This window comes from Pseudorca crassidens, chromosome 15 (genome assembly GCF_039906515.1).
Source record: "Pseudorca crassidens isolate mPseCra1 chromosome 15, mPseCra1.hap1, whole genome shotgun sequence".
Lineage (NCBI taxonomy): Eukaryota > Metazoa > Chordata > Mammalia > Artiodactyla > Delphinidae > Pseudorca > Pseudorca crassidens.
Window position 1 is genome coordinate 1281962 of NC_090310.1, and position 14751 is coordinate 1296712.

Here is a 14751-nt window from a genome sequence, read left to right on the forward strand (position 1 = left end):
CTAATTAAGAAAAAAGATAAGGCTCAAATAAATAAAGTCATAAATGAAATCACCAAGGATACCATAAAAACACAAAGACTCAAGAACTACTGTGATCAACATTATACACCAAGAAACTGGACAACCTAAAAGAAATAAACTCCTAGAAATATACAAATAATCAAGAATGAATCGTTAAAAAAACAGAAAATATGGACAGACCAGTAAAGAGTAAGAAAAATCAATCAGTTAAAAAAGAAAACCAAAAACCTCCCTACAAAGAAAGGCCCAGGACCACATGGCTTCACTGGTGAACTTTACCAAACATTTAAAAAAGTATTAATACCAATCCTTTTCAAACTCTTCCAAGAAAAATCGAAGAGAAGGGAACACTTCCAAACTAATTTTACAAGCCTAGCATTACCCTGATACCAAAGTCAGACAAGAGAAAAAAAAAAAAAGACAAAAACCAAAACACCCACTGGCCAATATCCCTGATGAACACAGACGCAAAAATCCTCAGCAAAATACTAGCAAACTGAATTCAACAGCACATTAAAAGGATCATACACCGTGGTTACGTGGGATTTATCCATGGAATGCAAGGATGGCTCAACATGCACAAATCAATCAACGGGATACACATTAACACAACGAAGGATAACGCGATTATCTCAAGAGATGCAGAGAAAGCGTCTGACAAAACTCATATCCTCTCATGACAAAAATTAATTAGGTACCAAAGGAATGTACTTCAACACAATAAAGCCCGTAGCTAATGTCACATTCAACCGTGAGAAGCTGAAAGCTTTTCTTCTAAAATCAGGAACAAGGCAAGGATGCCCACTCTCACCACTCATATTCAACATAGTACTGGAAGTCCTAGCCAGAGCAATCAGACAAGAAAAAGAAACAGAAGGCATCCAAAGAGGAAAGGAAGAAGTAAAATTGTCGCTCTGCAGATGTTATGATCTTATTTATAGAAAATCCTAAAAACTCCACAGGAACCCTGTCAGAATTAATGAACAAATTCAGTAAAGTTGCAGTGTATAAAATCAACATACAAAAGTAAGCTGCATTTCTATACGCTAATAATGAACCATCCGAACAAGAAACTGAACAGTCCCATTTACGACAGCATCAAAGAACAATAAAATACTTAGGAATAAATTTAACCGAGGAGATAAAAGATCCATATACTCAAAAGAGACTGAAAGCAGACACTGAAATGACAGATAAATGGAAAGACATCCTGTGTTCGGGGACTGGAAGAACTAATACTGTTCAACTGTCCGCACTACCCAAAGCAAGCTACGGGTTCAATGTAATCTCTATCAAAATTCCACTGGCATTTTTGACAGAAATAGAAAAAAAACAAACTAAAAAGCTTCTGCACAGCAAAGGCAACAACAAAATGAAAAGTGACCTATGGAATGGGAGAAAATATTTGCAAACCATGCATCAAGGAGTTAATATCCAACATATATAAGGAACTCATACAACTGAATGGTTAAAAAAACCCAAAAGCCAATTAAGAAATGGTGGAAGGATCTGAACAGAAGTTTTTCCAAAGAATAAAAACAGCCAACAGGTAAATGAAAAGATGCTCAACATCACTAACCATCAGGGAAATACAAATCACAACCACAGAGATATCACCTCACACCTGTTAGGATGGGTATTATCAAAATGACAACAGACAGCAAGTGTTGAAGAATGTGCTGTGCACTGATGGTGCGAATGTAAGCTGGTGCAGCCACTACGGGAAAGAGTATGGAGGGGACTCAAAAAACTAAAAATAGAACATGGCCCTCGCCCGTTGCCTGTGGCCTCTGCACGTCAGATCCGTGTCCAACCGCAGAGGATTCCCAGAGCCCGGGTCTCTGGTATTATTTTCTCCCTGTTTGCCTGCCTTCTGTTTTCCATTTATTTAGCACGTTGCTCATCTTGTAACTCTGTCTCAAGATTTTCCAGTTTGTTTCATCTGTGCTTTTTTACAGGAGAGTCATCTCAAGATCCTTATATGAGGGGAGCACTAAACACTTTCACAAGGAAGAAAAAAATCTGGATCTGGTGAACAATGTAGGGTTCAAAAGCTGCTGTTCTTCCTGAAGCCAAGCCCCCCACGGCCAGGGGACGGCGACAGAAAGGCTGTGACGTGCGCCCTCACAGAAGTCCGGGAGGAGCGAGGGAGAGGGAGCAGTGTCGCGCCCACCTCCTCCTAGGCTGGGAGTTGGAAATCACTGCTGCACTCTGAAACTGGGACTTTCCACAGACCTCCATGCAGCAGCCAGCAGCACCATAATCTGGTTTAATTAAATAAATCAGAAAAACACATCAGGCTGATATCTTGAATCAAGGTGGCATGAGCCGCATATTTATAGCCCTGTCGACAGAGGAGGATTCATGACACATGCTACCGACTTCTGCAGCCGCTTTATTAGATGGAATAAGTAAAACCCGTGCAAAACGGCACCAGAGTCGGGCTGCTGGGATCCTCCCGATCTCAACACTTCTGCTTGGTGGTACTGAGATGTTTTTGCTAGAATCAAAGCATGTTTCCCTTTAGAACTGACTGATTAAGCTAAACGGGTGAAATGTAATGCCTCTCTAAGAAGTGGATGCATTTTTCAAATTCCCTGTGCCCACATCTGTGGGTCCCGCTCCTTCTCCAGCAAGTGAAAGGTAGGGCCGACGGAGCAGCACGCCCCCTGTACCTGTGAGAGGGCGCCTGCCGTGGGCACACCAGGGGCTGGCCAGGTCCCATGGGGCAGGCGCGGCAGCTCTCACGTCAAGCAGCAGGGTCTCGGGGTCCCAGACAAGAGGAGCTAGAAGAGGGGGCTGGCAACTACAGCCTGCCCACAAATCCAGCCCACCACCGGTTTTATCTGTAAAGTTTCACTGGCACAGAGCCACACCCACCATCTACTGACGGCCCACGGCTGCTCCTGAGCTATACAGCCGCAGAGCTGAGGGGCTGTGATCAAGACCACGTGGCCACACAGCCCACAGCACTCACTGTCTGGCCCTTTACAGACAACGCCTGCTGATCTCTGCGTGAAAAGCAACAGGAGCTTGGGGGTGAGCGAGGAGGTGGAGAGAGGCCAAGGAGAAGGGGGCAGTGGAGGTGAGAGGACAGAGCAGGGCAAAGACAGAAACAGACAGACACAAAGAGAGAACAGAAAGAAATACGGAAGGAAAGGGAAGAAGGCTGGAGGGAGAAAGAAGGGTGTGGCGGGGGAGGGGCGGGGAGAGGGGCCCTCACCTCCACCAGGCACCCAGAGCCCAGGGCGCCCCGACCCTGACGCCCAGGCAGCGCTCTCTCAGGCGGGTGAGGGACACTAATCCGTCTACACCGTCAGGCCCGGGGGCTGTGGGGACGTCTTCCCTGCACGCACCTGGCTGCTCCCGGCGGTCCCCCAAGACAGCGGAACAAAACGGGGACCGTGGGGCTGCGAGCAGTGCTCTGCTCTCGTCTGCGCTGCCATGTGCCCCCAAACGGTGCTTGCATCACAGCCTGAGGACGGATGGGTCGCCTGGAGGCTCTGAGGAACCCTTAACAAACGGGTTCTGTAAAGTTACATAACTTCCTACCATCTGTCAATACGTGATGCTCAACTAATAAACTTCTGCCAGGCAGCTTGAAGCAGCTTCCAGAGGCTCCAAGTGCGGGTCGTTCTCCGAGACCCTGAGACGTGAAATGTTACTGTTTAATAGAACAAGAAGAGGAAAACTGCCCGAAGGACACCAGCCCCGCCCTGCACGGCTCGGCTCCAGCACGGGGCCACTCTGACCTGGAGGGTGAGGTCAAAGCCAGGCGCCTCTGAGCCTGTCCCCTCTCTTGAGGCCGTAGGAGCGGACCCACAAGGGACGGCACAGGGGCCTGTCCTGCCCAAACCCCAGCGTCCAGGCTCCAGCCTCCTGAGCCGCAGGCCTCTCCCTGGCTGCTCAGGGCCTCAGAGGGGTGAGACAGGGTTCAGAGAGCCTGGGTGCCCCCCTGCAAAGGGGCCAGGCTGGAGATGGGAAGCGGGTCTGGGCCGGGGACCCCCAGGCTGCCCCAGAGCCTCACGTGCATGCAGAGAAAGCATCCGCCCGCTCCTCCCCCCTTACCCAGCACCCCACCCGGAGCTGCACAGAAGCCCTCGGCTCTACCAGGAAACTGCTGGGACTGAAGGCAGGTCAGGCCAGCACCCGGGTTTTGTGACTTGCCTTAAAGGAGCACGCCTACGGGGCCTTGTGGAGTGAGGACGGGGGGCGGGGGGCAGAGCACTTGCAGGGCTCCCTCCACACGGCCCATCACCAGCCTCGCAGTTCTGGGCACAGAGGGCACCGCCTTCACACCCACTTCGCCCTGGGCTCCTCCCAGCTCTTTCCTGAATCCAAGACCTCGCCCCACCCCCGCCAGCCCCCTTCCTGAACCCCTTCCTGTTCTTCACTAATGGGCTTAGTTCCTCATGTTGGGGTCACATTCTCCCTAACCCAGTCCTCCTCCTGGGATGAGACCCAGTCCAGGGGAGCCGCCAGCGGCCACCAGAGGGCCCCCCACAAGAACCCCCGCCCTTCCCCCGGGGGATCCCAGGGCCAGCGGGGGCTGGAGGCAGGCGCTGATGGGAGGTGGGCGCCCCCGTCAGGGCAGCACACCCTCCAAGGTGCTCGGGGAGCCCCCCTCCGGGCCCACGTGAGAACAGCTGAGACACTACCGTGGGGCGGCCCCCTGACGGCCCGGCTGGGCGAATCCAGGGAGCTCGCTGATGGGGTGACGGGGCCGCTGGCTGCAACGCTCAGGAATGAGGCGAATATTCCCCAATTTGCCCAATGTTTCCCATTTCCCCAATTTCTCCCCTTCTACACCATACTCCCTCCCACCCTCCGGACACTAGAGAAAAGCCTTCTGCCGTGTACGTGTCTCCCCGCACCTGTCACTTCTGTGCCGCTACCGAGTGCTGGGAGAAACCCCTCGGGTCCTGGAGCCCCGGCCCCGGCCCTCTCTCCTCGGGTGCACAGCGAGGTGGCCGTGAGCGGTCCGATCTCTAAGAGGACAGTGTGCACCACCGGCAAGAGAACGAGGGCAGAGCTCCCTGGAAGGCCGGAGTCCCACACGCTCCCTCTTACTCCACACTCAGTCCTAACCCTAGAGCCAGGCCTGACGGCAAAGGCCCCTCTGCTCCAGCAGCGCCAGCTTGAACATGAACTCGGGCGCAGGGTCCTTCCTGTAGGAGGCTCTCTGCGGATCCCGCCAGCCCAGCCCAGCCAGGACCCCTCATCCTCATACTGCACCGGGCAGCTGGCTCCCCCAGCCCCCCACGGAGGCAGCTTCTCCCAGCCAAGCTCCCGCAGCTCGGGGCCAACCCAGAGCCACACAGCTCCAGTTCCCAGTGGCTCCTAATTGGGCGGGGGGCTCCTGGGGGCCTATGCTTGGCGGGGCCTGGTACAGATCAGGTCAGCGGACGGCTGGGGAGGAAGGAAGCAGGAGGGAGGGGGAAGGACATCCTTGTCCCAGTACAGGTTCCCAGAGGGCTGGAAGGAGACAAGAAGAGGTCTCGGTGATGTGCAGAAAAAAGAACCAAGGCTGAGCAGGAGCCCCTGCCCTGTCCGGGGTCCCTCAGTACAGTCCACATCCCACCCTGCTGGGGGCCTGAACCAGGGAGCAGGACCGGCTGGCTTTGTCTGCTGCCACCTGGTGGAGACCGGGAGGCGTACAGCCCTCAGCAGGAGCAGACCCAGGCCTGACCCACAGGGCACAACGAATCCAACCACGACCTCCACTTTCCAAAGGTGATGGGTGTTTCCAACACTTGGAGTCAGTCAGCCTTTCTTCAGCTGCCTGCACACACTCCAAAAAGGCCAGGGGACAGTGCCCGGTTGGCCTGGCCCAGGAATGCCCTGCTGCAGCCCCTCTGTGCTTGACCCTTTCCACGACAGCAGCTCAGGCCCAGGCGGGGCTCTTGGGGGGAATTCAAGGGGGAGGGACTTGGGGGGCTCCCTCACCTACAGGGAGGACATGTGCAGGACATGTGGAGAGCAAGAACCGCCCCCCCAATGGATGGCCTCGCTGGGATGGCGAGCAGAGCCTGAGTCCAGAACACTGAGGCTGGTCCCAGGGTAACCCCCAGACTCAAAGATGGGGATCTCAGGTCTTCCGTCCTAACACAGATCCAGGGTCGGTGCGGCCTGGATGGAGGGCAGGAGGCCATCAGCACCCCTGTCCGGAGGGTACAGGGCAGGGACGGGAGTCCCAGCGTGGACAGGGCGGAGCGGCTGCCAGGGCTGGGAGGCCATTCCTCTGCCCCTCCTCTGTCTGGTGCCTCCCGCCCAGAGCCTGGACTGGCCACGTGAGCCCCTGTGGCGATGATGACGATGGAGAGGAACAGCCGTGGCAGTGACGCTGGCAGAGCCGGTGATGTCCACCCCCCCGAATTCTCCCGTAAGTCTGGGAGCTGGAAGGGAAGGCTGAGTGACCGCTCCACTGCACTGCTGACCACAGGAAGGGAAGAAGGGGTCAGGCACTTTCGCTACCAAAACCAGGACAGCCCCAGGCAAACCGGGACAAGTCAGCTCCCTGCAGGCAGGACTCAAGGGGAGACAGGGAGCCAAAGGAACCCGGTGCCCGTCCGCCAGATGCCAGGGGCGGGGCTGTCCCCAAGCCGCCGCCTCGGGCAGGGTAAGGCACGGTGACCACGCTGCTCAACGAGTTCCGAGGTCACTGACAGCCCCTCATCTCCAACATGGAAAAAGCCTCAACATATGGCATTGGAGGTGCCAGAACTGCCAACCTCGTAATGAACTGGAGCACACGCGGTGCCAGACAGGAAGGAACTCGTAACGTAAAAAGCGCCGGGGGGAGCCTTCCCCGCGTATCCCTCTTCACTAGTGTCTCACGGGGAGCAAATGTGTGGCGGTAAAAACGGCATGGAAGCGCCTGCACCGACAAGGCTGTGCTTGCGGGGGCTGGAGGCGGCCCTCCCCAGCAGGACTGAGGTCTGCACGCAACAGCGTCCGCAGCGTGCCCCCCCCCCCCCCGCGGAGCGCGCACGGACGCTGGGCCACTCACCTCCATCTCCGAGCTGTGCGCGTGCACCTTCTGCACCATGTCCTCGGCCTCGCGCATGCGGCGGGTCAGCTGGGGCGAGTACTCGGCCGGGGTCAGCTCACTGTCGTAGGACCCCAGGATGGCGCGCATGCCGTCCCGCTCCTGTGGGCACAGAGGGCAAGAGGTCAGCCCCGTGCGGGCGAGGGGCGTGAGGGAGACAGGAGCAGCGTGGTGGGCTTGGGGTCAAGTTCGAGGGGCAGGCTGCCAGGTGGGGCCCCCTGGGTGGCTCCTTGAAGAGCTCGAGCTGGCCACTTAGCCCGGCAGAGCCCACCAAGGCCGAGACGGGCCCTGGCTGCTCTGAAGCCGCAGACCTGCTTGGCCAGTGCCCGGTGAGCCTGGGGCCCATCCTCGAGCTGCACCGCCTGACCTGTGGAGGCCAGCAGAGGGCGGGGGCTGCCTCCATCAGGGTCGGCACCCCTCCCTCCCCGAGTCTGCAGTGTCCCCCAGCTGGGCAGAAGGTCTGGGCCAGTGCTCTGGGTCAGTGTGACCTCCTGAGTCCCGGCAAACAGACCAAGGGACACACCAGTGGGGTCCGCCGGCAAGTGGGTTGGAGTAACCCCGCTCCCGTGACTTCTGACCTGGCCTTTGACCCAGCAACACTCAGAGCCAGGGTCTAAGCAGAAGATTCGGTGGGTAAGGAGAGGTCCCTCTAAGCAGGGAGGCGGCAGGTGTCCAGCAGGGCCGAGGAGTCCTCCCAGAGCGCTCTGACAGGCCCCAGGACCCCCGCGGCACCAGCTCTGGCCTCGGCAAGCTCCTCCCCACCACACCCCCGAGCCCATGGGGTGCCAGAGGCCACGGTCCTGGGCGTCACCGTGCACCAGCCACGCCCGGCACCCCTCCTCCATGTAAAGATGCAGCTCAGGTTTCGTGGGGCACACGGACCACACAGCGCTGAGACCACCGCTTAGAGCCACACAGGAGTCCCCACCCAGTGGTACCCTACTGGAAACGATGGCCAACGGCACGAGCCCTGGGAGAGACGGGCGGCGCCTCCTGAGCCACACGGGAAGACCCCTTCCTGAGATGCTGGTGAAGGGAGAACAGCAGGGGAGGCCCTCAGAGACCGAGGCTGTCCCCAAGACCAGGAACGGAGCCACCCTGGCAGCCGGGGAAAGGAGGCTCCCCTCCCCCACTGTGGGCCTGGAACCATGGGCCAGTCTCTTCTGGATCCAGCCCCCAAGGGTGCAGGGAGGAGACCTCGCTCCTAGCAGGCTGCAGCACGAGCTGAAGGCTGGCACCTGCCCTCCTCCTGCCCCCATGTCTCCCGGCTGCGGCCGAGGAGGCCCACACAGGCTGCACAGTTAGACAAAATCAGGTCCCCTGCAGACAGCCAGGCTTAACGAGAGCGCGGCTTCTCAAACCTCCCATCTTGCGCATCTCCCGGGTCCTGTGAAACCTCCTTTCAGATTCAGCAGGTCTGGGGTGGGGCCTGAGAGTCTGCCTTTCTAACAGGCGACGTTGCTGGTGTGCGGGCCACACTGGGGAGCTCAGTGGCCTAGCCTGGGCCAGCACAGCCCAGGAAGCAAAGGTGGCTCCCACGAGACCACGTCCGGGTCCCAGCTCTGCTCCGGGCAACCCGAGGCCAGCGCTTTCGTCCACCTGAGCCTCCTCCCTGATCAGCGGGGTGGGTCATCAGCACACTGCACAGGCCGGCCGGGATGACTGATGCCCTCCTGGACCAAGCAGCCAGCCGCCGGCCTGTGAGCCACGAGGCTCACGTGGTGACAGCAACCCTCTCATCCACACCGGCAAACAGACCTCCACGTTTGGACTCCAGGGCGCAGCCCCTCCCGCAGGCATGCCCGGCGCAGCAGCTGGAGAAGCTCGTGCAGCCTCGCTCTGCACCCCAGCCGGCGCCCCTCGCAGCCCACACACCCGCCAGGGCACCGCGTCCCGGGCGAGCCACAGGGCCAGCCACACCAGCAGCGACTCCGAGGCATGTTCTCGGACCCTCTGCCCCGTGCTCTCGGCCGCTGCTTCCGTGAACTGAGGCCCGACTGCCCGGGCAGAGACCTGCCCCAACTGCTGCTCCACCCCAAGCACCGCTGCTGCCCCCGCAGTCTGCCCAGGCCCCTCCTTCTCAGGTGAGACTGGTGAAGACTGGGGGCTCACAGGGTCCCCTCTTCTCCCGCAGGAGCCCATCGGCCCCCACCCGCCGAGTTCAGCGGTCTACTGCGCTCCCGGGCCTCTGGCTGGGCCATCGCCCCAGCACGGACCTCATCATTAGTTGATGACAAAAAATTCAATAAGTGAGAAATTAAAGTTACAAATCCAACTGGAACTGGTCACACATCCGTGGAAAATTTGTTTCCAACAGGAAGGTTTATCGAGTGTCATAATTTTATTGAAATCCTGTATCTTCCCATTGACTTTTATGGTTTCGAGCTGGTTACACAGTTATTATTACCAGAGCATCGATGCCACGCAGGGGCCGGGGAGGAGCTTCCTTTCATAAACAAGCTGTAATTGTCACCTTTATTGACCAATAAATCTCCAAAATGTGGCCTCCCACTACGGTTCTCTTCTATTACGTCTCCAGGCTAGCAAAGAGGAAGATATAAAATGGAAAGTTTGCTGTTTGTACCTTCTAAGGAAATCGTTTTGCCATTTAGTCATGAAGCAGCAGAACTGGGCTGGTTTGATCTGATAACGACTTTTTAATGACAGATTCCACTCGTGGTGAAGGGCCCTTCGTTTTCACTTGAACAAGCGTGGGGACTAATCCCTGAACAAACAGGCACCCAGCCTGAGCTGAGGAGCTGCGCAGACGCCTCCAGGTACAGACAGGACGGGGCTCCCCTGGGTGCTTCTCCCTGGGGACACCACAGCCTCGTCTGTCCCGGCACACTTGCTTGTCACGTGATCAGCGCAACCCAAAGAGCGTGGTCACAGCATCGCGCAGGGAGAAATGGACTGAGGACGCGGGGGAGGGGGCAGTGATGGAAGTTGCCCTCGACCCCCAGGCCCAGCCTGCAGTGCCCAGCGGGGTGCGGGAGAGCGGAGGCCGCGACTGGCAGCAAAGGCAGCGGCCGTGACCCTGCTCCGACCCTGCCAGCCCCAGCTTCAGAGCTCCGGTCTGTGACTGACAGGCTGGCCCTGACAGCCCCACACTCCCTGACAGACGAAGCGTTTGGGGTGATACGTACCGACCCTCCTGTACACAGGCCTCAAGGACCAGATGGAGAAAGCAAGGGGGGATGACCAGGCCTGGCTGGGCGGCAGAGGGTCTGCACACATCCTGCGGATGGCGCTCCTGGCGTCTACCCGGAGCTCGCGCCAATGCCCAACTCGGGGACAAGGCCGGGGCCGCTCCGCGTAGGCAGCTCAAGAGCCCAGCCTTGCAATGCCTCTGGGCTGGCTCGGGAGGGTGCCAAGAGGACGCCAGGACACACAGCTCCAGACCCTCGCTACCCGTCACCGTCTTCCTGCCCCTCCTCCATGACCGGCTCAGAGCTCTGCAGGCTTGCGAGTGGGAACCAGGGCAGTACCAAGGCGATGTGGTCTCTGCAAGTTCTGGAATATTCCCAATAAGAACCCAGAATCTGAGGATGGCAGAGATGAAACCAACGCTTTCTTCTTTAATGTACATGAAGGGAGTGGAGAGCCTCAGTGGTGCTGAGAAGCGGTGGAGAAAGTAAGTCATATAGAGCTTGGAAGCCTCTCAGATCAAGTCCAGGCCACTGTTTCCTGGAAAGAAAACGGGGGCAGAGGTGCAAAGTCACTTGTCCAAGCCCCACAGGGAGGATGGGCACAGGCCAGCCAATAACCAGGCGGCAGCCAAACTCTACAGCCCCGGGCCCAGCCCGGCAGCCCGAGCGTGCACTCAGCAGGCGTCTGCAGGAGGGGGCGGGAGGTCCCGGTGGGCACTGAGAGTCCTGCCCGGGGGAAGGCTGGGCTAGGGAATGGGCGGGGGCAGAAGCGGGGCGTGCAGGTGGACGCAAGCTGGGGGATACAGAGGGGATGGGTACGGAGTCTGAGCAAGGACCCCTCCCTCTAACCTGTCAGCGGATGCTGCCAACTCCGTCCACAGGAACGCATCTCCGCCCCCCTCCCCCGCCAGCAGCTTGTTACCTGGGTGGGGCTGGTTAGGGACGCAGGTTCCGGGGGCCCACCCGGCCCTTCGGCTCCCTGGGGACGGATTCCCGAAGTGCCAAGATGCTGACCCTCCCTCACCTCAGGCCTCTGCTTTGCTGACCCCTCAGTCTGGAGATTTCTCCCCCGGGACACGTCTGGCCCTCGCGTCCTTCAGGCCCGTCCCCGCCGGCCACGCGGCCACGCGCACCTCACCACGCACAGCTCTGCTCACCGCCGTCACCGTCCGTCTTTCCTTCTACAACTCAAGCCCAGGTCTCCCAGGCCTGGCCAGCTCTAGGCTGAAGGGGAAGCCAGTGACGGGGGGGGGAGGGGGGAATCCTCTCCTGAAAGGCTACGGCTTATTAGCAGGGAGGCAGGACCCTCTGCCCACGTGGTTTCATTCAGATCAGCCCCCTCTGCAGGCAGAGGAAAGGGTCCTACGACTCCGGAATCCGACAGCTCTGGGTGGACAGGCAAAGCCGTGGACACAGAGAACAATGTTCTGGGGGCACGAGGAGGATGCGAAAATCCAGGCAGGCGGGAGAATGAGTCGGAGAGGCAAGAACACGCAGAGGCGGAGCTCTAAGAACGCACGTGCACGCACGTGCACACGCACGTGTGAGATAAACCTTCACAGGCCAAGCCCCCCAACTTCCTGCTCACCTGAAGGGAGCAGGCAGAGAGCGTTTCTCAATGCTTCTGTCTCTAATGGCCCCTAAGGCCACCAGCAGAAGAGCCCCGCTGGCGTGCGGGGCCTCCCGGGAGTGCTGGGAGCAACAAGCTGCCCAGAACCCTGCTACCCTGGAAAGCTCCCGCCTGCCTCCCCTCCTTCATCCTCCTCTCACTGCCCTGGGCGAGAGCGGGCTCAGCGGGCAGGGGGCGTGGGGGTAGGGCAAGGGGGGCAGGGGTGAGATGCAGGCCTCAGGACGGCCCAAGGACCAGGCCCGCAGCTCCTGGGCGCTGGAGAGGGTGCGCAGACAGTGAGGGGGCCACGGCAGACCCCGGGGGCCCCGGGGGGGGGCCGCAGACGCAGAGGCCCCGGACGCTTTAGGAAGCGTCTGGGCTTCCCGGTGGGCACCTCTGGGGAAGGGCGCTCCACCCGGCATGGCCTCGTGGGAGGGAGCAGCGGTGGTGATGACCACCGTGAACCCCAGCTGGTCCTCCACGTGCGGCTGAGCTTCGCCGCGCAGCCCCCAACATGCTGACGGGCACCCAGGGGTGGAGAAACACGCACGCGCCCCACGCAGAGGCTGAAGAAGCACGTGCGGGCGGAAGCACACACCGCTGCGACACAGGACGGGCCTGCCCCCGCCGGGTGTGTGCGAGGTGCTGCCTGATGCAGGCCCGTCAGAGCTGTAAGCCCGGGCCTTGGGGTGGGAGCGGGCAGGGGAGAGAAGGGCTGTGGGCCCTGAGGACGAGGATGCTGACCACAGCCCCCAGGGCCTGCGGTGAGGAGGGCCACGGCCCAGGGCAGGCACGGGGCCCAAGGAGGATGCCCAGGCGACAGCTCAGACCCTGAAGGAAGATGGCACCCCAAGGGAGCGCCAGTGAGGGAGGAGGAGGGGGCACGAGTCGAGGGCCCAGGAAGGCGCGAGCACCCCGGCCCACTGGGCCCCAACCCTGGTTCACGAAGACCAGCTGTGTGACCTCAGGCCTGTGAAACGAAAAGCACAAGGAACCTCTCGGGGTGGCTGAAGTCCCAGCAGAGCACTGGGCACGCGGGGCTTTGGCACGTCTGGCGCCCACTAGGGCTGCAAGGGCAGCGGCAGCGGTGCGCTCACTGCTGCTCCCACCCCCACTTCATCTAGTTCTTCTCTGGCGCCCAGGGCAGACAGCGCGCAGGACACGGAGAGGCCGGCCCCTCCCGAGGCCCACCGCGCCCCGGCTTCGGAAGTCCCCCGCATCGGAGACGAGGTCCTGCCGATCCCAGTGCGCGAGCCCAGAGGCCGGGGCTGTGGCGCCCACAGCGTCAGGGGCCCCACTTCCGGGCCCTCCTGGTGGTAGGGGGGGCATACCTGTGTGTTTTCACCGTCACAAGCCCACCTCCCGGCCAGAGCTGCTGCCCAGTTCACCCTCCTGGCCGACCGCTCAGCCCTCCGCCCACCTGCAGGGCTCCACGGGGGCCCTTCCAACCCAGCCCTTCTGCCACCACGAGCCCTCAACAAGTCTAGCACCCCTACCCGACCCCACTCATCCCACAACACCGTCGTGTTTTAATAAGCAAATGAAATTCATGACCCTAAACAGCTACAGAGTCCCGTTCCAATGGCCTCTCCACTCACACGGAGTCACCAAAAGAAACACAGTGGATGGAGGCAGAAACGTGGAACTGCTGCGCGGGACGCTGCGCGGGAGGCTGCGCGGGAGGGTGGAAGCTGGCCTCCGCGAGCTGCGTTGCTGGGCCCAATCCTGGCCGCTTGCTTCCCAAACGAGTGGGCAGTGCAGAGGTGGGCTGTGCCTCCACCTCCTGGGGTCCCCTGAGAGCCGTGATGAGCACCGAGGGGTCCCAGTGTCAGGTGTGTCTGGGTTGGACAAACCCAGGCTCAAATCCTGACTCCACCACAAACCAGCTGTGCAACCCCTGGCAGGCGACTTAACCTCTCTGAACTTGCCCTTCTCACGCAAAATGGGGGCATGACCACCCGAGGGAGGGGCTGAAAGATGAACAAAGATTACTTGATAAACACGAAACAGTGCCTGCGGAGAGAAGGGCTAGGGACGGCCTCGTACAGCCGTGAGGACCACAGGAGGAGGGAGGACGGGCCCACGGCTGGTACCTCCACTTCCCAATGCCCGCCTCTCTCCTCCCTCCCCCCTCATCCCGCCCCAGGCTCACTGGCCCAAACACGTCAGCTTTTCCTTCCGCCAAGTGATGGTTTCAGTACCCTTGAGCCCAGGCAGGTGTGGCAGCTCGCTCACAGGCACAGCACTGTACAGGCCACAAGCCGTCACGTGTGTCATCCCGTGTGCTTTTCAAAACTGCATCAGGCAGGGCTCCCAGCCTGGGGTCGCCAGGAGCCGGTGCCGGCGACCAGCTCTGGGACGAGACAGCCGGTGCGGCTGTGGTTTCCTCACGCCTGCCCCTCTGAGCGGCTGGAAGGCGAAACCACAAGAGCTGAAGCCCACGGGCAAGGCCAGCGGCCACTGGTCTGAGACCCCAGCACACCCTGGTGCTCCTACCACACGGCAACCCATGGGGACCAGGCCCCAGGACCTGGGGGCCTCCCCCCTAGCCTCCCACTCCTGTTAACACGACCAGACTGCTCACAGCACGGGGCTGGCACAGCGGAGCAAAGGGATCCAAGGGCATCGAGCCCACAGGGGACGCTCCCCACCAACCCAGGGCAGCTCTGTGCTCGGGAGCGGGTGCCCCTCCCGCCCACACTGCCTGGGCACCAGCCGACGGGGCTCCCGTGGGAAGGAGGCCACCCTCAGGGGCTGCGGAGGCGAAGGAACCGACGCGACTTCAACTCCATCTAAAGACAACAAGAGGCAGGAGAGGCGGCCACCCTCTGAGGCTACAGACACCAGCAAACGGGGCGCTCAAACCACCTGACACGTTCTGGAAAACCCACAGCACTCGAGAAGGATGAAATTCACTTTCTCGC

General features: G+C 59.9%; 2 protein-coding genes across 5 annotated transcripts in view; both read right to left on the minus strand.

Moving 5' to 3' along the window:
* PSMG3 (proteasome assembly chaperone 3) overlaps positions 1–14751 on the minus strand; it is a 476610-nt gene that overhangs the window by 298362 nt on the left and 163497 nt on the right. The gene's annotated exons all lie outside the window — the stretch shown is intronic.
* MAD1L1 (mitotic arrest deficient 1 like 1) overlaps positions 1–14751 on the minus strand; it is a 316541-nt gene that overhangs the window by 121642 nt on the left and 180148 nt on the right. For all 4 annotated transcript variants that reach the window (XM_067705326.1, XM_067705328.1, XM_067705327.1 and 1 more), the window contains one exon: positions 7031–7171. In XM_067705326.1, coding sequence (XP_067561427.1) covers positions 7031–7171 — 141 coding nt within the window. The remainder of the gene's footprint in view (positions 1–7030; positions 7172–14751) is intronic.